This window comes from Nelumbo lutea, chromosome 1 (assembly GCF_056320005.1).
Source record: "Nelumbo lutea isolate HS-2025 chromosome 1, American lotus-T2T, whole genome shotgun sequence".
In the NCBI taxonomy this organism is placed as follows: Eukaryota; Viridiplantae; Streptophyta; class Magnoliopsida; order Proteales; family Nelumbonaceae; genus Nelumbo; species Nelumbo lutea.
In genome coordinates this window covers 170,554,086-170,576,931 of record NC_142684.1, presented here as the reverse complement: position 1 = coordinate 170,576,931, position 22,846 = coordinate 170,554,086, and the positions used below count along the sequence as shown (strand labels likewise).

General features: G+C 44.5%; 2 protein-coding genes across 2 annotated transcripts; one reads left to right on the top strand and one right to left on the bottom strand.

Moving 5' to 3' along the window:
• Positions 1–7,370: 7,370 nt before the first annotated feature.
• On the top strand, positions 7,371–7,865 carry LOC148879140 (uncharacterized). The gene has a single exon (XM_088974106.1). It carries the CDS (start codon positions 7,371–7,373, stop codon positions 7,863–7,865), a length of 495 nt encoding a protein of 164 aa, XP_088830232.1.
• A 9,727-nt stretch (positions 7,866–17,592) lies between these two features.
• Positions 17,593–18,663, bottom strand: CLL2 (EPIDERMAL PATTERNING FACTOR-like protein). Its single transcript, XM_088960566.1, has 2 exons — positions 18,323–18,663; positions 17,593–18,175 (listed from the first exon to the last, which is right to left on the bottom strand). Exons 1-2 carry the CDS (start codon positions 18,441–18,443, stop codon positions 17,907–17,909), a joined length of 390 nt encoding a protein of 129 aa, XP_088816692.1. The 5' UTR covers positions 18,444–18,663; the 3' UTR covers positions 17,593–17,906.
• Positions 18,664–22,846: the final 4,183 nt, after the last annotated feature.

Below are 22,846 nucleotides of genomic sequence, written 5' to 3'. Positions count from 1 at the left end.
GCTCAAGTAGCTAATTCTTCGAAAGTGGTAGGCATGTTCCCTTTAAGACTATAAAGCAGTTCCCAATGCATCCCTTGGATCCATGTGTCTATGGTAGAGAATTGATTGATTTGTTCCTTGCACTGAAGGGCAAGGTTTCTCCATTGCTCGATGTAGCCGATGATGGATTCATCCTTTCTTTGCCTTGTAGTGGAGAGTTCTGGAAGTCCAACAATTCGTAGTATACAATAGAAGCAAGTGAGGAATTCCCTCTCAAGCTAGTCCTAACTATCAATAGAGCCCGGCTAGAGGTCGGTGTACCAATCAAACGCTGTAGACTTCAGGGAGTGAACAAACTGCTTCACCATTTGGTCGTTGTAGGTTCAGACATTGTTGCAAGTCTCGATGAAATGGGCTATGTGCTGCTTTGGATTGCCCTTCTCGTCGAACTGCTAAAACTTTAGATGTTGGTATCCGACCGGCATGCACATCTTATCAATGCAGCGAGTGTATGGTTTGGCATACACTAGAGTGATCTATGGAACTCTTCCATATTGAGCCCTTATGGTGTCAGCAATCATGTACTAGAGATGTTGCATCATCAGAGAAGTGATAGAGACTTAGGTGGTGTCTTGCATCATATTCTACATTGTGACACAATATGCTCTTCTTGTTGATGCTTCAATTGCTCTTGGAGATTCGAAATCATTTGAAGAGTGAATCCTGGAGTGTGAGAAGGTCCTTGACTAAATTCCACTTTGTGGTTTTGTATCCCCAGTTTGTTCATCAAGAAGGCAATTTGGAGATATTTCTTAGCATTGGAACTCTTGAGGTTGTCAATGGCTTTGACCATCTTTTGGAGATGTTCTTCCATCGTTGTGGCTTTTGTCATCATCACCAGTATGACGCCACTAGAAGTAGTAGGAGTTGTATGATGGAGAGGATTAAGACTCTGTCTCAATGCAATGCTGGATTGTTCATATGAGAGAAAGTGTTTTTTCCCTTCAAATCATAGTGTGAAGCATTCAAGAGGCTTTCCTTCTGTAGAGTAGTCACCTTGGTGATTTTCCGTGTTGGAAGCTGAAGTAGCAACCTTCTTGGTAACCATTGGATGATTGTTGCAGATATCGACTCGAAAGATGAGAGGATGAGAGCGTCCCACTATGCATGCCAGAAATTTGTCGACACAAATTTCATGTATTTTATGAACATAAAATATGGAGACAAATTACAAAAATGAATTTAAAAAAAAAAAACAAGGGAGTTGAGCTCTCTTTGATTTCTAGTCGATGATGTGAGTAACCTCTGATTAACGGTCAAATTCGGTGAAGATGAGGATTGTTGGCATTTTTCTCATACTTCTTGAAGTGTTGATGTATTTTTCCTTGATTTTAGTGCTTTGGGAGATTTGATGTAGATTTCTTCACTCCAGGCTTCGCGCATGATTGGCTATGAATGATGATTCTCTAAGAAGGGTCCGTTTATGGTGGCTTGATCTTCTTGTGAGATCTTAAATCCAAGTGCGTTGTTGAGAATGGAAAAGCTTTTCCGTTCTTTCTTCTCTCTTTATCATATAGTTGTTGGAGTTTGTAGGAACTTGTGGTTGCTTGCAATCCTCAAGTGTTGGTGTGTGAGAACTTCTTGTAATGTGATTCTCCAAAGGAAGGCTCTTTCTTCCTGGGCAAGGATAGCCAAGAATTAAGGCTGCCACCTCAGCCCACTTAACTAACCAATCCCATGTGAGTGGGGTGTTGGGTTATGGTTAACTCTTATGCATGCACCATTATGTAGGAATAGACGGTCTTGCCAATAGGACCACCCTATTACAATAGGAAATGGGCCAAATTGGACTTAATACACTTGGTTCCTTAGACCACCAAGACATATTTATGTAGACTTAGGCCTTATATTAATTCGGACGTTGTCATGTAAATTAAGCCCATTTTATTTGGCTTAAATATTCACCTATCTACACCCAACTTACATCTTTTATCAATGGGTTGATATATCCATGGGTGTTGTTCTTGGCTTTATTATTATTATTTATCCAATTCTTTTGATTCGATCATTTGGCTGTTTTTTTAGCATGAAAAAATGAAATTAGCCTTTATGACTTAGAAAAAACACCGCTTATATCAAGTCATCATCATCCTCTCTCATCCCCTTATCATATAAATATATTTACATACAAAAGTCAATATATATGCTTCACATCAAAAATATATAATTACAAGTGCAATAATGCATTGGGTTCACGTTGTCAAAACGCATCTACCCTTTGACAATCTTTAACCCTTTGCGTGTATGTGCATTGCGCGTTGGGTTGTGTTGAGAGTTATTTTTAACCTTTTTTTTGTTTCTTTTAATTTAAGGTTTTGGGTAGAAGTGATTGAGTTTGTGATGTAGGGTGATTTGGCCCGACCTCGTAATACGGGGACACGTGTATATGACCTGGCATAAGCGACAAGTCAGCGTGGTAGCCTGGCGACAACTCGGCGTAACAAGCTCATTGAGGCCCAACCAAGCGACTCGGCGAGTGTGACAACCCACCGAGAAGCACGGCCCAGTTCGCCCCAAGCCTGAAGGCAAAGCTACCCGAGCTCCCCCGGGCAAGGGGACTTCTTTTCCGCCAAGGAGAGACCTCGGTATCATCCCTTGGAAGGAAGGAAAGACCCCCTACCCCCACCTCGCGGACTGCAGTTAGGTCGGGGGCCTCCCAGCTGGTTAGGCTGGTATCATCTCAGCGCTCGCAGTTCGAATCCCTACTTGCCGAAAACCAATTTGAAGTGCTGACCGACGACCTGGAACCAGGTCCCTCTATCTACAGCTACCGAAAGCCGTTCGAGCACTTCACCGGGCCCATCAAGCTCAGTAATACCGAGGCCAGCAGCACTAATGCTGAGCCGACTAAGTAGTGAAGGCATCGCCGAGCTCACCAAGCTCGCCGAGCTGTCACCCGCGACCTGCCTGAACTCAAAGGCAAGGTAGAGGTGAGTTCGGGCAAAGTAAAATCTACACCGCTCCTTTCAGTTCCCTCCCCCCTATCACCAGAGCTCCTTGTTGTCCCTATGCCAAGGGACTTCAAGCTCCCCCCATTGGACAAGTATGATGGATCCTTTGATCCCAACTACCATGTGGATGCCTTTCAGTCTCAAATGCATCTGGCCAGGGCGAGCGAGTCTTGCATGTGCGTGGCCTTCTCCACCACTTTCAAAGGAGTAACCCACACTTATAACCAAAACCTCATGCCAAGTTCAATAAGGAGCTGGGCACAATTCATGCATGTCTTCGCCTCCCATTTCGTAACCAGTAAAAGGTGCCTGAGGACCCAAGAAATCCTCCTCAGCATAGTCTAGAGGGATGGAGAATCCATCCAGAACTACATCAAACAGTTCAATGACTCTTGCCTGCAGATACCCGACCTGGACCCTGTAGTTTTGCTCACTACAGCCAAACAAGGCATCACCCACAAGGAGTTTAAATGGCATGTGGTTGTCAACCAACCCAAGACCATGACCGAATTCCTCGAGCTCGCAGATTGGTTCTTAGGAATAGAGGAGGAGATCAACCAGAAAGGCGAGGACGCCTTCGAAAAAAGAAAAAGGGAACCAGAACCCTCGGCTCCAAGTGACAACAAGAAGAAGAAGGACCAAGCTCGGGGGGCAAAGCCAGTCCAACCTTTTCGAGCTACGGCAGCAGAAAAGGAGTTTACGCCCCTTAACACAAAATGGGTCGAGATCCTCATGGCGATCAAGAACGCCCCATATGTAAAGTGGCCACCTCGGCTCAAGGTCGATCCTAATGTTAGGAATAAAACCTTGTATTGTAGTTTTCATAAAGATCATGGTCATAGTACTGAATATTGTAAGAACCTACACGATGAGACAGAAGAAATCATACGTCGCGGGTGTCTGAGAAATTTTATACAGCATAATAATAATAATAAAGTAGGTCAGGACGGAGAGCAAAATAAAGAGGCTCCCGAGTCCAGCAAACAGGCAGAGTAGCCGTAGAGGCAGCCTCCCGATGAGAGACTAGTCCGGGGGACCATCCATGTAATCATCGGAGGATCGATTGTCGCGGGCTGCACTTCGGCAGCAGCTCGGTCATCAGCCCGCAAGTCCGCTAGAGAAGAACTAAACCCCCCAAAGCGGCCAAGGATGGGGGAACCGATCTTCTTCATTAAAGACGATGCGCGAGGGGTCCATTATCCTCACGATGACACACTCGTCATAAAGATTAAGATCAACAACTTCGAGGTCAAGTGTGTCCAAGTCGACTCGGGAAGCTCAGCAGACATCCTCTTCAAGATAGCCTTCGATCAGCTCCAGCTCCTGGAAAGCGACCTGAAGCTAGCAAGTACCCCACTGGTAGGGTTCAGCAGCGAGGAGGTCAGGCCTTTAGGGAGAGTCACTGTACCGGTGGAGGTTGGTACCTGGCCTAGTGTAGTGAGGCTCAATCACGAGTTCCTAGTGGTTGCAACCCCCTCCCTCTACAACACAATAGTAGGCTGGCCCATCACTCACGCCCTGCAAAAAGTAGTTTCCACCTACTACCTAGCGATGAAGTTCCCTACAAACTTTGGAGTCGGAGTGACACGAGGTGATCAGCTCGAGTCCCGCAAGTGCTACGTAGCCACCCTTAAAGGAAAGGCCAAGGTAGTTGATAGCCTCGAGCTAGAGCGACCTGCGGAGTAGTTCGCGGAGCAAGCTGCACCTACCGAGGAGACCATCCCTATCCCAGCCTCGACAAAAGATCCAGCTTGGGTACTTTAGATCGGCGCTTCTATCAAGGAGCCCCCACGGTCTCAACTAGTAAGCTTCTTACTTGAAAATTTGGATGTTTTTGGATGGTCAGCGGCAGAAATGCCCAGCATAGACCCCAATGTTATCACTCATAGACTCAACACTAATCCTGTAGTTAGGCCCATTAGACAAAAGAAACGCAACTTAGCCCCAAAGAGATGGAGGGCAGTCGACGAGGAGGTCGGGAAACTCCTTGCAACCGATTTTATCAGGGAAGTCCATTACCCGAGCTAGGTGGCCAACCCCGTTCGGGTGAAAAAGGCTAACTGTAAGTGGCGCATGTGCATCGACTACACTGACCTGAGCCGAGCTTGCCCAAATGACTGCTTCCCACTTCCTAGGATTGACCGTCTAGTGGACGCGACATCGGGGCACAAGTTGCTGAGCTTCCTGGATGCCTATTCGGGCTACAATCAAATCAAGATGGACCTAGCCGATGAAGAGAAAACTGCCTTCATAACCAAGTTCGGCCTGCAGTCCTACAAGGTCGTGCCCTTCGGGCTAAAAAACACTGGGGCCACTTTTCAAAGACTTGTAAATAAGCTGTTTGAGCCACTAGTTGGCAAAAAAGTAGAGTGTTATGTAGACGACATGGTCGTCAAAACCCAATTTTCACATGAATTAGTACAAGATTTACATTCAGTTTTTGAAATTCTACATAGATTCAATTTGAAGTTAAACCCAAACAAGTGTGTCTTTGGTGTCACCTCGGGTAAATTCCTAGGGTACATCGTTAACCGGCGAGGCATTGAGGCCAACCCAGACAAAATCAAGGCCATCCTAGAAATGAGACCACCCCAAAAATTAAAGAAGGTTCAAAAGTTGAACGGCCGGCTAGCCGCCCTGAGCCGCTTCATGTCCAAGTCAGCATATCGCTGTTTGCCCTTCTTTAAGGCCATAAAAAAGAAAGGTTTTGAATAGACTGAAGAGTGCTTGCTTGCGTTTGATAATCTCAAAAGGCACCTAGCCAGCATCCCAGTCTTAACCCGACCCGAAGAGGGTGATGTTTTAGAGTTGTACCTCTCGATAAGTGACGAGGTGGTCAGCTCGGTACTGATAAGAGAAGTAGATTGGTTCCAACGACCCATCTATTATGTTAGTAAAGTATTGCAGGGAGCAGAGACGAGGTACCCCGAGATAGAAAAGTTAACTTATGCATTGGTTATAGCAGCCCTAAAGCTCCACCCGTACTTCCAAGCTCACACTATCATTGCCCTTACCAACAAACCTCTGAGGCAAGTTTTGCTCAAGCTCGAGGTCTCAGGAAGGATAACGAAGTGGGCCATCGAGCTCAGTGAATACAAACTCCAATATAAGCCATGAACTACTATCAAGGCCCAAGCCTTAGCAGATTTCGTTGCAAAGTGTTCCTTCAGTTCCGAATTCTTTAAGTCGGTGGAACACGAGGCCCCCAGCGTAGGTGAGCCTGGGGTTCCTGGGCTGGTTGAACTCGAGCCCCGTGAAGTAGCAACCAGTGCGGCATCTCTCCTAGTTAGGCCAAGCCCGAATTGGGATGAAGAACCCTGGATCCTTCACGTAGATAGTTCTCGTCAAATCCGTAGGGCAGCGGAGCTGGGATTGTTTTGTACGGGCCAAGCGGTGTGTAACTGGAGTACGCACTATGCTTTGAGTTTGCATCATCCAAAAACGAAGCAGAGTACGAGGCACTGCTAGCCGGGCTGGACCTGGCAAGGGAAGTGAAAGCCAAGCACGTCATCGTCCGCAGTGATTCTCAGCTGGTGGTAAATCAGGTGATGGGTGAATATGAAGTCCATGAGCCAACCATGGTAGCATACTTGGCCAAAGTAAGAGGGGCTCTACTCAACTTCCGATCATACTTCATCCAATAAATCCTGATATTAAAGAATGTCAAGGTCGATGCCCTATCCCGTTTAGCCAACACTGGCGGTAACACCATGAGAACAATGTATATAGAGAACTTGCCTCGGCCTAGCATTCTCAGGGGGGGAGGCAGAGGAGGTCGCTCCCATCGTTCAAGCAGAGCCGAGCTGGTTGATCCGCTCATGAGCTTCCTGCTGCGTGGGACCCTCCCCGCAGATCGTAATGCCACCAGGAGGGTAGAGTGTCAGGCAGCCAAATACGTTGTAATAGACAGACGGCTGTATCGAAGATCCTACATGCTCCCCTACCTGCGCTGCCTGTGACCCTCTGAAGTCGAGCTCGTCCTCTACGATACTCATGAAGGCCTATGCAATGGACACTTGGGGGCAGGGCCCTCACTCAAAAGGCACTACGACAGGGTTATTACTGGCCAACGATGAAAGCAGATGCGACCAAGCTCGTCAAAAATGCGATAAGTGTTAGAAGCACGCCAACATCCACCAATGGGGGATTGACCTACTCGGGTCATTCCTACCAGCAACAGGACAAAGGAGGTTCCTAGTGGTGGCAGTTGTCTATTTCACAAAGTGGGTTGAAGTTGAACCTCTCGCAACAATCACGACCCAGAATGTGCAGAACTTCATTTGGAAGAACATAATGTGCCATTTTGGATTACCTCGGGTAATGATCTCCGACAATGGTAAGCAGTTCAAAGACATCAAATTCCAAAATTGGTGCCGAGACATGGGGATTCAACAGAACTTCACCTCAGTGGCACACCCTCAGGCAAATGGTCAAATAGAAGTCACGAACAGGGCAATCCTTCGAGGACTAAAGGCGCTCTTTGACCGAGCTAAGGGGCTGTGGATGGACGAGCTGCCCAGTGTGTTATGGGCCTACTGTATCACAGAAAAGACTACCACAGGAGAAGCCCCCTTTAACCTCACATATGACACCGAAGCAGTCATTCCAACCGAGATTGGAGTTCCTTTGCTGAGATTAGAAGCATATGATGATAGGGCAAATGAAGACAAGCTACGTACCAACCTCAACCTGCTTGCCGAAATACGGGGCCTCGCATACATTAGGGCCGCGGCCTACCAGCAAATGGTAGCTCGGTACTATAACACCAGGGTTAAAAAGCGAACTCTCCGCGTTAGCGACCTGGTTCCTCGTAAGGTTATGGTACCTGAGCCCAGTGTTGGCAAAGTCCAAACTGGGAAGGACCCTATCGAGTAAAGCGAGTACTTGGGGAAGGAACATACGATCTTGAAACCCTGGAAGGGAAACAAGTACCTTGGGCATGGAATATTGTCAACCTAAGGCAGTATTACCTATAAATAACTGAGTAGACTACGAGTCACTCTCAGGGCTTAAGGTCCAAAATGCTGAGCTAACTAGGACCTCAGCACAATAAAACCCAATCACTTCTATGCCATGGGCGAACTCCAAGAGAGGACCTCGAGTCTCTCAGGGTTCAAGGGCCAAAATTCCGAGCTAACAGACTTCGGCATAGTAACCTAGCCACCTCTACGACATGGATGAATTCTAAGGGGTTAAAACACCGAGGTGACCAAAGAGCTCGGCACTACAGTACACAATGTGTCGAGTGTACAAGCAAACAGATAGATTCTATGACACTTAACTCACCTTGGTGTACGCCAGAAGACAATTCGGGCACATGCCATACTATGCCTTACTTTCAGTCACCTTGGTGTACGCCAAAAGATAGTTCGGGCACATGCCTTACTATGCCTTACTATCAGTCACCTCAGTGTACACCAAAAAATAGTTTGGGCACATGCCTTACTATGCCCTATTGTATCAATCACTTCGCACACTCAACCATGATAGCTCGAATAAAACAACACTTGGAAAAATGATCAATTTCATTAACAAGTAAGTTTTGTACAACGAGCTTCACACAAAAAAAAAAAAACAACTACAAAGACCAAGCTCGCGGGATTGGAATATGAAGGCAATCACTTTGGGGGATTCGTGAGGTGGTGATGGCGCTTGTGTCAAGCTTCGAACTGGTTAGGGGCGTCTCCTTCCTCGTCACCGTACTCCTCCTCTGAATTCAGATCCTCTGTGGCTTGCCGAGCTATCTCATCTGTGATTCGCGAGGTGGTGATGGCGCTTGTGTCGTGCTTGGGGTACATGTGCCTTATCATCCATCTGCTGAGCTTGAACCCCTTGCGGTAGGCCTCCCCCAGAATGGCATCAAATTTATCGGATTGGATATACTCCACAACTGCCTTGACCTTCGTCTCCTCTATCGCCTGAGTGAAGATCTCGATCTTCTCTTCGATGTCCGCTTTAAGATACTCCACCTCGTGCAGGAGGGCCTCCTTTTTTTCCTTAAGGCCATCTGCCTCCGCCTTAACGGCGTCCAGCTCGCCCCTCAACATGCCCTTCTCATGCGTCAGCTCCACTTTGAGGGCCTCCATCTTGCCCTTCAACACATCGTTCCCGCACGCTAGCTCGTCCCTCCCTGCCGTCAACGCCGTAATGACACCCCTCTGGGCCATGGCGCTGCTCTCCAATGGGTGGATCTGCTCGCGAGCTATTCTCAGATCGGTATGAGCGGTGCGGGAAGACTCCTTGGTGATCAGAGTTCGCTTCAGGTTCATCTCAGACTGAAGAGTGAGGGCGTGTACGGCGGAGTTTGCCTGGCAAAGGAAGTTAGTACCGAAGGAACACGTATATAAAGGGAAGGGAAGAGAACTTACCACCATAGTGTGGGTGGCAGCCCGGGCTCTGAGCTGAGCAAGGTTGAGCATTTTGGCCCATACTGAAATTTCCTCTGAGTAAATGGCCCCCTTACTCTTCCGAAGACCGCACTGGGGTACCAAGATACTTTGGCCCCCATCTGGGCTCCCTAAGCTGGAGACCACCATCTCGGCTGTATAGGTGGGCTCGGCGGAGACCTCAGCCACTACGTCAACAGCCTCAGGCTCAGCTGCTACCCTCGTAGCAGGTTTAGCTGAGGTCTTGAGCTCCCTTGGTGGTACGGACTCCTCCAAGTCAATTATCGGAGGAGCCCCAGGGAGCTCGGGCTCGGAAGTTGGAACCGGTGGAAGCTCGGGCTCAGGAGTGGGAGCTAGCGATAACTCGATACAAGCTCTCTTGGCAGCCCGCTTCTTCCTCCCCTTCATATGCTTGAAGAGCCGATCTCCCTTGAGTTTGTCTACCTCCATGGAAACTACAACAGAGCTCGGCATTAGTACTCGAGTAAAAGAAAGGAGCCAGCCAAACAACTAAGGTACTAGCTACCTACCCAGACTCAAGCCGGCCTGGAAGAGCATACCCTCGGTGATATAATCTTTGAAATCACAACCGACCTCAGCTCACGATTGGAATGCCTTCCTGGTCTTCTTGTCGAGTATGACGCCAAGGTCTTGGATAGTCGCCCTCCAGTGAGTAGGGAAGGGCCACCCCACAGGGTTCCGGACTACGAAGTAGTCCTGCTTCCAAGCCGGGATTTTGCTAGGAAGCTTGTGCATTAACTTGAAGCCCGGGCAAGGGGACAAGTAGTAAGCATTCCTATGCTCGGGGAGAACGAACAAAGCGCTCTTCTTAATGGTAAGGAGAGAGCAGAATATGTCCAAGTTAAGGGGGAGGACATACTCGTAACAGAGAGAGATGGTCCCGACCATGTTACGGATCGAGTTCGGGTGAAGCTGGTCTATCATAACGTTGAAGTGTTTCAGAATCTCTACTATGAGTGGATGGAAGGGAAGGCGCAGCCCAGCTATGAGCTGCTCTCGGAAGATCACGACCTCGTCAGGGCCATGCTCCCATAGGAAGTTCCCCGTAGGTAAACTGTAGATGTACTCTCTAGGCAAGTTATATTGTCGAATGAGTTGACGGAGCTAGGGGGATTAGACTCGAATCTGTCCGGCATCTGACCTCGGTGAGAGGTGGATGCCAAGTTACCCGAGGCCACCCGCACCTTAGGGGATTAGACTCCAGTAGAGTTACCCTGAGCCGAGGTACCCACCTCGGGCTCATCTAACTGGCTATCAATGGAAGACATAATGGAACTGAAAAGGAGCTAGGGTGACTCACCAAAAAGAGATGGATCGGACTGAGAAGAACTAACCCGAGCTGGAGGCTTTGGATGCGAGCTCAAAACTATAGCTGAAGATTTGTGGCGAAGGAAAATGGCCAAGACCCCCTCGCTATTTATAGCCACTACACGCGGTCATCAACGGTTAAGATCAAAATGATCTGACGGTCCTCATGAAAACCGGCTATGCGACCTTTGAGGCGAAATCAATTTAGCACATTTTTTGACGTCCGTGGAGTTTGGACTCCAAGCCATGAGCTGGCAGGCAGGTAGGAAACTAGTTTTTTGATGAACCGAGTAGACAACTGGTCCAACCTATGAGTTGGCAGGCAAGAAAGTTTAGACTCCAAGCCAAATCCACCCAGCAGACTACGGACTCCCCATGCTAGGTCAACACCCCTAGCATGGGGAGTGAGGGGCAATTGATGTAGGGTGATTTGGCTTGACCTCGTGACACGGGGACACATGTATATGACCTGGCATAAGCGATAAGTTAGCGTTGTAGCCTGGCCGCAACTCGGCGTAACAAGCTCATTGAGGCCCAACCAAGCGATTCGGCGGGTGTGACAACCCACCGAGAAGCAAAGCCCAGTTCGCCCCAAGCTTGAAGGTGGAGCTACCCGAGCTCCCCTTGTGACCCGAGCTCCCCCTAAGGGGCCCCGAGCTCTCACTTCCTAAGAAGGGGACACCCCCGGCTTTTGGTTAAGTGTCCCGAGGGAGAAACACCTCAGGGCAGCACCGTCGAGACTCCTGTTCGAACTTGCTTAAGGCTCGCCCCCAGTGCGGGCACCTTGGTGTAACTTGGCACCTTGGTGCAAGGCAAACCTGCCCCAGGTGGTTCGGTGTACGGTAGCTCGGTAGACTACAGGGAGATCTGCTTGACATCTGTGCCTGCTTGACATTCGTACCCACCGGATCTGGTGGCAGTGATCGGATCCCTTACCAGGCGGCGTTCTGCCCACCGTCTCTGAAAAGCATGGCACGCCTGTCGGGTCCGTACCTTGTAGCAGCAGCCTACACTTGCCGCCCCTGCCCTGGCAATAACGACTAGGGCAGTAGTAGTTATGCCTGATGTGACCGAGCTCCGGTATAAAAGGGCCCCGACCCTCACAAAACAAAGGTATTGAAGCTAGCACTTTCAGCACTCTTAACTCTCAGTGTGTCTTCTTTGAGTTTCCTTAGAGTTCTAATTTAGCTTTCGGAGTGTTCCCACTGGGAGAGCTCCCCAGGAACCCTTCACCTTCTTCTTCCTCTCAGGTGTCGTTCACCGCAGCCAGTAGCCAGGTCACAACCAATTAAAAGTGCCCAGATCATGCAACATCAGTTTGTATTTGCCCTACGGTTGTCAATGGACTCGTATTGAGTTGGATTTCATCCAACTCAAAATCAATTTGAATGGATTTAACATACCAATAAAGCATATTAATCTGAACCATTCTAGACTTAATTGTCCAACTTTTTTATTGTATTGGATTAGACCTGGCCCATCCATAATAGATTTATATTGGATTAGGTAGGGTTGAACCAATATCCAATCCATTAGTAGAAAATAAGAATACATGTATCAAATGGACCAGGTTTAAATTGGAAGTTGGAACCAATCTAAATTAAAACCAATTTAAACATATTCAACAGTCCAGACATTGAACTGGACTAATCGAATTGACACCCCTTTGACCCAACCCGAATTTTACTAGTAAGGATAAATATGGCCAAGCACTGTACATGGAAATAAAAAGGTCCAAAAAGAATTGTAAATGAAAGTTCTGTAATTTCCAAATTAGGTTTACTTTTAACTGTTGCGTTTTTTATAGCATACAATATACGTGGCCAGTGACAAGAAACAGATACGAAGAAAGTATATTTTTGCTTGTTGAATTGAGACGAGTCCTCCATTGATATACATAGCAACATCAAACATTAATACAATGCTGAATATACTTAGGGTTCGTTTGATTTGCAGTTGGAATCGGATTTGAATTAAATTGGAATTAAAATCCTTTATAATCAGAATGGCCTATTTTCATGATCTACTTAGTTGAATGAGAATGGGAATTGAAATTGGAATTAGCAAGAATGAGATTTCATTCCCAAAGAAAGAGCAGGAAATGATCATTCCTTCAAATGGAGGAATGTCATTCCAGTAGGAACAGGAATAAGACTCTAATTCCGTTCATCCAAATAGTTAAAATCGGAATAATCCCCATTTTGATTATGATTTCAAACCCCTATTCCTGCAAACCAAATAGAGCCTTGAATTAATCGGGAAAAACAATGAAAAAAGAACAATGGTCAAGATTACTAGATACGGTACTACAACACAAAATCTTGGCACCTGAGGGGCAGAATAACCTATCCAATGTGCTTGTGGGTCATTGGCTGGTTGTGTTCGAAGCTTAAAGCCTAGCAAGAACAAGCCTGTGCATTCTCTGCACCTTGCGCATTAAGAGAGAGAGAGACGTTTAAGTGACAAGCCTATGAATGAAAGCAGAGGTGGATGGGCAGACATAGGCGCCTAGCTTATATACCACCACCACCAGTCCACCACTTCACCTCACCGTCAACACCAACTGCACTTTGTAACATCATGCTATGTACATTCCCAATTCAAACTACCCATTAAATAAATTTTATTAGAGATACTGCTCTGAAGCCCTGATTCTTGAACGGAGAACCCACCAGAGTGGGTAACTGTAAGCTCTCTTTTTGGTTGGAAACTGAAAGGGTGGGGTGACCTCGATCGAACCTGATGATACGTTTTGATCTCTATATGCTTAGTTTTACTTTTTCTTGTTTTTTTTTAATGGGGTTTAATCCTCTTGACTCACCCGGCTGAGGCGTCGATCTAATTTCCCTAGGCAGCTGCCTCACCTAATCCGGAAAACAAAATCAATAAAACAGAGGAAATAAGTCATTTTCGGTGAAGTGACGGTTGAAGGTGACACATATTTGCAGATAGATAGGGGGAATCCCATAGTATTCTATTCTATTGATTGTCTTTCAATTCAAGGTATGAGAGAAGGTGAAGGGGCTGGCTGGTTTGGGTAACCCCGAAAAGATAAAAGGTGATTGGACTCTTGTAAGAGCACCCCCGGACGTTGCTTTTGCCAGTCCCACCTCATTTTAATCAATCCAAAAGGACTGGCCTAGCAAGCAGCAAACAAACAAACAAAACTGCAAATTAGTACACACAGAAACAGGGACCCTGGGGCCCTCGCATGTGGCCATTTTACCAGAGAATGAGCATCCTTTCTTTTGCTTTGATTAAAAAGATCTGGACTAGTCTAATATTTACTACTGTTCTCCCTAGAATAATGGGCTTAAATATGTTACTATTTATATTTTCCACAGCACAAACAGGCGCTCTGCGTTTCGTTCTCGTCCATATCCATGTATATCCATCCATGTATATGTGGTGGTTGTCTCTGGACCAGGTTAATGGTGCACCATCCAACTGATCTTGAACATAATATCTAATACACATCGGTTGGATTTATAAATTCAGGATATGAAAAAGCTTGCGAAATTTAAGGCTTCACCCATTTATGCTGATCGGGTTGTTTCAGATTTTACCTTATGCATGGGACCAGTTCACAAGGCAATTAAAATTCAAAAATGAGTGTTGAAATTGATTTCAAGACCATCAATTGGGATCCCTATCTTCATCATTATTAGTTTTGTCAAGAGGGCATGTATGAATACCAACTGCCAACACAAAAGTATAATTGTCCATCCCACGGTCTTAGTGCTGGATTCGAAAATGCAATTCTCTTCATATATAGCTCAGTACTTGCTGGTGTCTGCCAGCCTTTTCATCCTGTTCAATTCATATATACAAAAAGACCAAATCAAGTTTGAATTTGACGATTCAGGAATGGAACTCGTCTTTGTTGAAATGGGGTCAAGCCTATACGTGAAACTTCTCACCAAGAAATTATGTGGAAAAAGAATCAACAGTCCTTGAGCATCCGGACTGTCCTTCAACACAAAAAGGAAGTGCACGTATAGAGACAAATAGCAGTCATGCACACGAATTGGACCCATCTTTCAACAGGTACTACAGCAAAAGATTAAATCCAATACAATCTAAGGCCCCGTTTGGTTTATTGGTATATGAGTTTGGAATTGGAATATTTCAACTGTTTGTTGGGTGGAATTAGAATTCTATTCTCATTCTTGATGGAATGGTCATTCTCCGCCCATCCTTTGTGAATGAAATCCCATTCCTGTTGGTTTCAATTCTTATTTTCATTCCTGTCTATAGATCATAACCATTCCAATTCTGATTCTGACTGTAAACCAAATAGACCCTAATGATTTTTAATTAGCCACTCAATTTTGCTTCTTTCCTCAAATTCTGAATTTCCAATAATCACTTAGAGAAAGAGGGATACACCAGATCTAAAATTGAAGGGAATAGAGTGAACAATAGAGAGATACCTTCTATCCATCCCCCATGAGGCCATAATTTTGATGCAAGGTGCAGTCATTGATTTCATTAAGAAGAAAACAGCAAAAGCAATATGATTCATGGTCATGAGGGTACCACCATCACTGTCTATAAGGGAATAACCACAAACCCAGGACCCGACATGGATGGTGATGGCAGTTCTTGTAGGACTGAAAGCGTCTGGCTGGGATTTTTGGTATAATAACAGGGACCCATACATTATTCCCTGTGGCCAATCTTCTTTTCCCCTCTCATTTCATTCATCAAATCATTCACATTTCACTTCCCGTTGCATTTTCATTTCCTCTATCGACATGGGTTTTTCTTTTTCATCAATTTTTCTCCAAAACACTAAAAAAATTCAATTAAAGATGGTGCCGAAGTAAAGGAAAAATAATTCTTATTGCATCGTGGCAAATGGCCATTGAACCAGAGTTGCCACGTGAAAAGAGGGTGACAAGGAGAACCGTGTAGTACATGATAGGCTGCCACATGAGAGCTGTCATGTGTAAGGATCCTACAGGGTGGATTCCAATGGTAATCTGTCCCATATTACGCAAGTACAGAGAAATGGGTTCTGTAGGCCATGTCGAATAATCTCTATTGGGACCAAATTTTATTTCCATAAATCATACCCTCTCTGCCTCTCTCTCTCTCCATATCAGGGTTACAACTTACACTGAGGTCTAGCTGTCCAACCAAGCCAAAGCCCATATTAATTTTGTGTGAAAGACAAACAATCTAAAGTTTGCATGGAGGACGGGCTTTAGCTTAATTAATAGCTTGTCGCTCTAGGGAGAGAACTTGCACGGAGACAACATCGTTTTCTGAAGAGAAAAAGCAACAGTCCAACAAGCTCGTTCACCCAATGGCAATGCAAATAGGAAGAAAGAGTGACGAGATAAAAGGTTGCATCCTTGGTCTGTATACATACACAAGCCCATTGCCTTTACCAGATATCGCTTTATTTTTTTCCCGTGTGAAGTGTTTCAACTTTCATATATGTGTGGAGCGAGCGTGGAAAGGGACTCTTCTTGCGTCGTACAGTCATGAGCCAAGTGTTGACTAAAATGATATACGCTGTTGCTGTTGCTGTTGGGTATCACGTATCACCTTGGTGGCTTGGCCTGTCACGTCGCTCTTCGGACCATGTGACAAGGTTTCAAGGCAAAACCAGCCAAGGCGATACCTTGCCATTGTCAAGCTTACTGCCTTACTAGTATTTGTAATTTTGTCGAACATGTATCAACAACGCTGGCACTGCAAAAGCTTCTCAGTTCCTATAGCCCTAGGCCTTGATTGTTCAAAGCTTCGCTTGGACGGCGATTGCAGAGCCTCCGGTACCGGCTACCGACCGACTTGGTTCATGACCTCTGAGTCCGTGGCTCGTCAGTGACAAGTTGGAAGCTTTGATAACGATGGAACACCGTGAACAAGACTAGTACTATACGTAATGTGCAACAGTAAGGCAATTTGTAGGCTTGCTAGCGGCCTTCAGCCTTCAGCCGCCCGTATAAATTAATAATTAGACCATTCCTTTCAGTATCCTGTGGCTACCCCTTCCAGCTTCCATGTTGTAATTAAGAATTAATTCTCCAGTAACCATTTTACATTTTACATGAAGATTTTGAGAATCTTCTTTAATTTGAATTATTGCAAATATATGCATTTCTGCTCTCTGGTAAGGAAGAACGGAGTGAAGTTTGGGTCTAACGCGTGATTAAGAGACTGGGCTAATACAAGGTAATGAAACTATAAAAATAGAAGGACGAAAACATTGTCAAATTCCAGAGAAGGAACCAGTGAACGACCGCTTGAGTCTCGCATCTCAACTGCCAAGTGTAGAAAGAATATGACTAAATAGGCAGCACTGGGTTGCTTCCTAGAACTACACCTTTGCCCTGTAAATATGGGAAAAGTATATTACACAATCTATGCTTTGTGTTTGTGGAGTAACCCATCTTTGATAGTTCTGCATTGCAAGTGGAAAAAGAATCTGATCCAGGGGAGATCTCTGAAAATAGAAAATAATATAGGAAGCATACAGAAATAGGAAAAATTTAGGGCTCCATTGTAAAAGAATAATAAGAAAGAAGATCAAAACATGTAGACAAGACACTTCCATCTAGCTTGTTGAGAGAGACAGGCAGACAGAGACTCCTTCCTCTCTGGTTCTTCGTCTAAAACCCCAATGTGTGTGTGTGTGTGTGTGTGAGAGAGAGAGAGAGAGAGAGGGAGGGAGATGCATATGTGATTTTCTTAGACTAATTATACAATAAAAGTAATAAACATTAGAAAACATATCCTGCTTTATGGTATAAAAATATCAACTGAATTTCAACCCTCTTTTAGCCCTTCCTACCACATGAAACACCACCGAACTAAAATTTTCTAGCTAGTTAGATCAAACCTAAAGTGGAGAGAAAAAAAAAAGCGAAAAACTCTTTTATCTTTCTGAGAGTAAGCACATCCTCGTTTCTTACTTACAATCTTTACTTCCAAGCTATCTCATAGTGATTACACAAACATGACAAGTTCAACGACAGAGAGAGAGAGTAGCCACTAGCCAGCTTGTTCAACTCAGTTAAGAATTACATTACTCATGTGTCCTTGCCTCTTTCCATAAAAGAAAATCAATAAATACATGAAAGAAAATTAATAAAAAACAGATACAGAAAAGAGATGAAGAGAAACATGTAAAGGAGATTTGTCTATGTTTTTCCAAGTTATGGTTTTGGGGATGGTATGTGTTGGTAGTTTAGGGCATGAAGAGCTTATTGCCACATTTGCAACGCCAAGCTTCAGGGTAGTACTCGAGAGGGATACTCCGCCCGGGCTGTATAGGCACGTGCACCGCCTTGCAAGGCGAACACCTCCCACACTTGGATCGGCACGTTGGTGGAGACGATCCCGGCCCAGCGAGTCTCCTCCGAGACAGAAGTCGCTCCAGCACCTCCAACCCACCTCCCTTTTTCGCCTCCTCTCTCTCCGGCTTCTTCACCCCGCTTACTCCCACTAACCCACTACCTAAAAGAAAAAGAAAAAAAAGGAAGAAACAAAGTCTATATCGTTGAGAGAGAGAGAGAGAGAGAGAGAGAGAGATGGAGAGGGAGACTCAGAGTCTGAGACCCAGTACAGCTTGATTTGTATGAGTTTAGTTAAGCCAATACATACCGAGTTGGCGGGTAGATGAGAGAACAGTGGCCGAGGCGGACGCAATGAAGAGGAGAGCGAGAGCAACTGCAGCAGAAAGACGGTGATGATGGTGGAGCTGCTGGTGGCGTAGTACGCCCATGGCCAAGCTAAAAAGGCTGCGCACGTTAGCAGAAATGTGGATGGTAGGATTAAAAGCTCAGAAAGAGATTGGGAAGGCAATGCTATTATTGCGATGGCGTGAGTCCAAAGTCAAAGAACTGATAGGTGTCTGTGTGTGTGGTGTGTGTGTGAGCGAGAGCGAGAGCGAGAGTGTGGTTCTTCTCTTCTTCTTTTCTGGGCAAATGAAAGAGTAGGGGGGAGGGGGGAGGGGGGGAAGTGGGGCCCCTAGAACCGGGAGAACGGCTTGATGAGAGGCGATGGAGTGAGTCTCTTTGGACGGAAAATATTACGAGGCTGCCATTGAGAGATTTGAGGACAAGGGAAAAAAAGAATGAGAGAAATAGAGCGTACGAGGAAATAAAAATGAAAGAGGGCTAAAGTGTAATATTTCCTGAATAAGGGGGGTTTTCAGACAAGCATTTATGGGAAGGTGTCAAGGTGGGAAGGTAAGCGACCAGCGCTCGTGTGAGTGAGCTCGTGTGGAAGTAGGGTTGTCCCGTACGGGAACAACCAACCTCTGATTCAAAGAGAGAGAGAGAGACGAAACCTCCCACCATTATCATCTCTCTCTCTCTCCCTCCGCCAGGCTCCAGCTCCCAATCTCTCATTCATCGGCCATCGGCCATCGCATCCCTCACTTGGAGGTCTCAACGAATCCCTGCCGGGTATGACAGTTGTATTAATGTGCGGGTCCCACTGTTGCAAATCCAAACACGTTGGGAGGTGTTGAAAGCCTCAGGCCCTCAACAACGCTCAGCCTCTGCGGCGTGGTCCACCGTCCATACTCCATGCGGGCCGGTCCTTGACATAGATCATCATCATTTGAAACCGGTCCCCCAACATCACAGTTCACAGGCTTCCCCAACTATTCCTTGAGATTTGGGTTCCACAAATTCCCAATCCCCAGATATACATATCTGGACGGTAGAAAATGCGACTCATTGGTCTTTAAAACGGTACTCTGATCATGCACCGCACATCAGAAATACTTTGTTGGTTGGCCCCAAAATGACTTTCACTTTATTTCACAGCTCATATGGATATGGCCTTTTGTCACGTGTAGCTCTTTTTATGATTTGAACCTAGAATCAGAATGACGTGGGGTTTTTTTTTTTTTTTACATTTTCAATTATGGTTGCGGATGATGGTAATTGATTAATGCATCTTAACTTCTTAGCCTATGTTTGGTGAAAACCCAGGAAAGCCCAAATAGACTGTGTATCATCGGCCAAAAAATTGGCTTTCCCATGATGTCTGTTTTGAAAGCAGCTTAGTGAGAACAGCTCAATAAAAGCTTCAGCAGCCCTCCAGAACTACAACCCAAAACATAAAAAAAAAAAAAAAAAAAAAAAATTGAAAATTTTGAAAATTTGACTTGCAATTACAATTGCTCGTTTTTGTGATTTTATCTATCAATTTTATTTTTAAATAATATATGGATAAAAGGATTTTGTATATTAATTGAGGCGCACCTCCTTAGAGGTTGGAGCCAGGTGGGAAGTTTTCATGAATTACGTATGCTGCGACTCTCAATGAAGCATAGACACGTCAGCTATCAAATAATATAAAAAAATGATTAGAATTTAAAACAAAAGGTTATATTTATTATATAAAAAGCCTATATCGTGATCACAGTAGATGAGATGTTAGACTTCATCTGCTCTGCTCATAAATGGGTATGGGGAGGAATCGTGGTTTATTCGGAGATGAAACGAACGACATTCAATTCAAGGAATGAGACAGGCAATCCAAACACAACACAACAAAAGGAAAAATATGTTTTTTTCTTTTTTGTTAAGTAAAGAAATATGAACTAGGAAAGGAAATGGTATTGCCAAGTGCACAATCCCAAGAGGACCGGTCCATTGGATAGTCCATGCGTGTTGAAGTGAGCGTCTATCAATGAATCAATGTACTCCCTCTTCGTCACATGAGAACAACCAGGGAAAATGAAAGATCATACCAAAATAAAATAGCGACTGGACGCATGCTACATGCTAATTGTTAAGAGGTGTTTTTGTCAACATTCGAAGATCAGGTCAAGTGAGAATGAAGAAAAAAAAAAAACTGAAAGGAAACGTGTAGGTGGAAAACAAATAAACAATTGATGGCAATCCAAGGGTTGAAATTTGACGATCAAAATTAACTCCAAAATGATCTCTAATGGCTTTGAAAACTTGATTTCTAATGATTTGAAAGTATGCACGATCAAGAAGATAAATGAATCTTTTTCTTTCACCCAATGCTTAGAAACCTCTACTGGAGTTTTTCTTTTTTCTTTTTTTTTTAATTCTCTTAACGATCTCTTGTGAGTGGGAGAAAAAGCTATGAAGAATTCAAAGGTTTCTATTGAAAAACTATAACGGTTTTTCTATAGATTAAAGATTTTAAAGCTTTTTAGTCATCTTGGTATATGTTTGGCAGAGATGCAGCACCGTTTTCTAATGTGTGGTTGAAAACATCGTTTTCTCAAAAAATGATGTCTTTATTTTTGTTTAGAATCATTATTGTTAGGTAGGACGTTTCCTGGAGCAACAACAACTTTTTCTATTTGGTACCAATGCTCTAGGAAATGTTTTCAGCACTAGTACCCATTATCTAGTGCCACATCACTGCCCTGTTGGCAGCAACGAGTTGCAGCTCTAGGAAATGCCAAATTTAATGTTGATTTCCGAGGAATAACTTTAAGCACCATTTTTTATGGAAAAAACGGTTCTAAACAAATGCATGTTTCCTGGAGCACCATTTTTTCCGATGTGGCACCATTGCTCCAAGAAATGACAACAATGCCAAACAACTACTTAAAAATTAGTTGTGAGTTAAGAAAGAAAAAAAAAAAAAAGGTTCCTTCTAGATGAGAACCTTCTTATAAAAGTATGTTGAAAGTCTTAATTGGTCTCAACCTTTCTAGTGAAAGTTTATCCATTGGAGTTTCAACCAATCACCATTAACTTATGGGACCAATGTGATTAGAAAAACAAGATCTTTTTTATCTTTAGGCTGTGTTTGGATGCAATGCAAACAAATTTGTATAGCAGATGCAAAAATATGGCAGTGCAAATGAATTGAGTGTAAATTCTGACCTATTTTTGTTTCAAAATTTAGCTTATTTTGTTTGATTACATTACAAATGAAGTAAATAAAAGCATGAATCAGAATAAAATAAAACTCAAAATAAAGTTAAACCAGAATTTGCATTTTTTTCATTTGCACTCCCATGTATTTTTACTGGTGCAAATTGCAATGCTACCAAGGATTTCTTTAATTATATCTCTTTATCTAGATATCCTTGTAGATAACTTGATGTCCCCATTGAATCTTTATATTGTTTTGTAAAATTAGGCCTGACCAACCGAATTAATTTGGACTTGAATTACTTGCGGATTTGGGCTTTAATCTTTAATCCGTAAGTCTAGCCCATTTGTAAAGTTGACACAGAGAACAAATTTTATACCTAAAAACTCGTTAGATTTGTCTGTCCCAACATGGAGATTGAGCCTACCATACAAGCTAGTCGTTGCGACAGACATTACTTACAAAGTGGATGACTTATATTGAAGACCTACCATGACCTAACATAGATCCGCTTGTTGACTATTTGTGCCACGGGACCCTACTAACAGAATGCAATGTAGTTCAAAGGGTAGAGTGACGATTAGCTCGCTATGTGATCATTGTCGAGCAACTATATCATAGGTCATTCACGTTTCTCTACCTACACTGCTTGCGCCTAACAAAAGCAAACCAAGTGTTACGTGAAATCCACAAAGGTCTCTACGAAGAATACTTGGGGAGCATGGCGCTACCCCAAAAATCCCTACAACAATGATACTACCGGCCAACTATGAAGGCGAACGCAATAGAACTCGTTTGGAAGTGCGACAGGTGTCAGTGACACACTAACATACCACGTCAGCCCACCGTCGACTTAAAGTACCTTACCATCCCCTGGCCATTTGTACAATGGGGATAGATATCCTCAGCCCCTTCCCACCTATGATCGGGAAGAGGAGGTTCTTGGTGGTTGTGGTGGAATACTTTACGAAGTGGGTGGAAGTCGAGCCGCTGGTATCGATGACAACTCATAATGTCTAGAATTTCTTTTGGAGGAACATCATCTGTAGGTTCAGACTCCCCAGGGTACTGATATCAAACAATGGGAAGTAGTTCGAGGATATCAAATCCAAAACTGGTGATCCGAGATGGGAATCCAGTAGAATTTCACCATGGTAGCCCACCCCTGAGCAAACAATCAAGTCGAAGTCAAGAACAAGGCAATACTCCATGACTTAAAGCTCGACTCTCCCTGAGTTGTCAAAAGCTTGTAACCAGGACGGTATCTTAGATAAAAATAGTAAGGCTCCCTGTTTATTTTCTTTATTT

What these genes read in the sequence shown, in the direction of transcription:
- CLL2 (XM_088960566.1), bottom strand. Translation starts at nt 18,443, where the DNA reads ATGGGCGTACTACGCCACCAGCAGCTCCACCATCATCACCGTCTTTCT. An exon ending in CTCATCTACCCGCCAACTCG is followed by an intron (nt 18,176 to 18,322) that starts GTATGTATTGGC and finishes TTTTTCTTTTAG; the next exon opens with GTAGTGGGTTAGTGGGAGTA.
- LOC148879140 (XM_088974106.1), top strand. Translation starts at nt 7,371, where the DNA reads ATGGGGATTCAACAGAACTTCACCTCAGTGGCACACCCTCAGGCAAAT.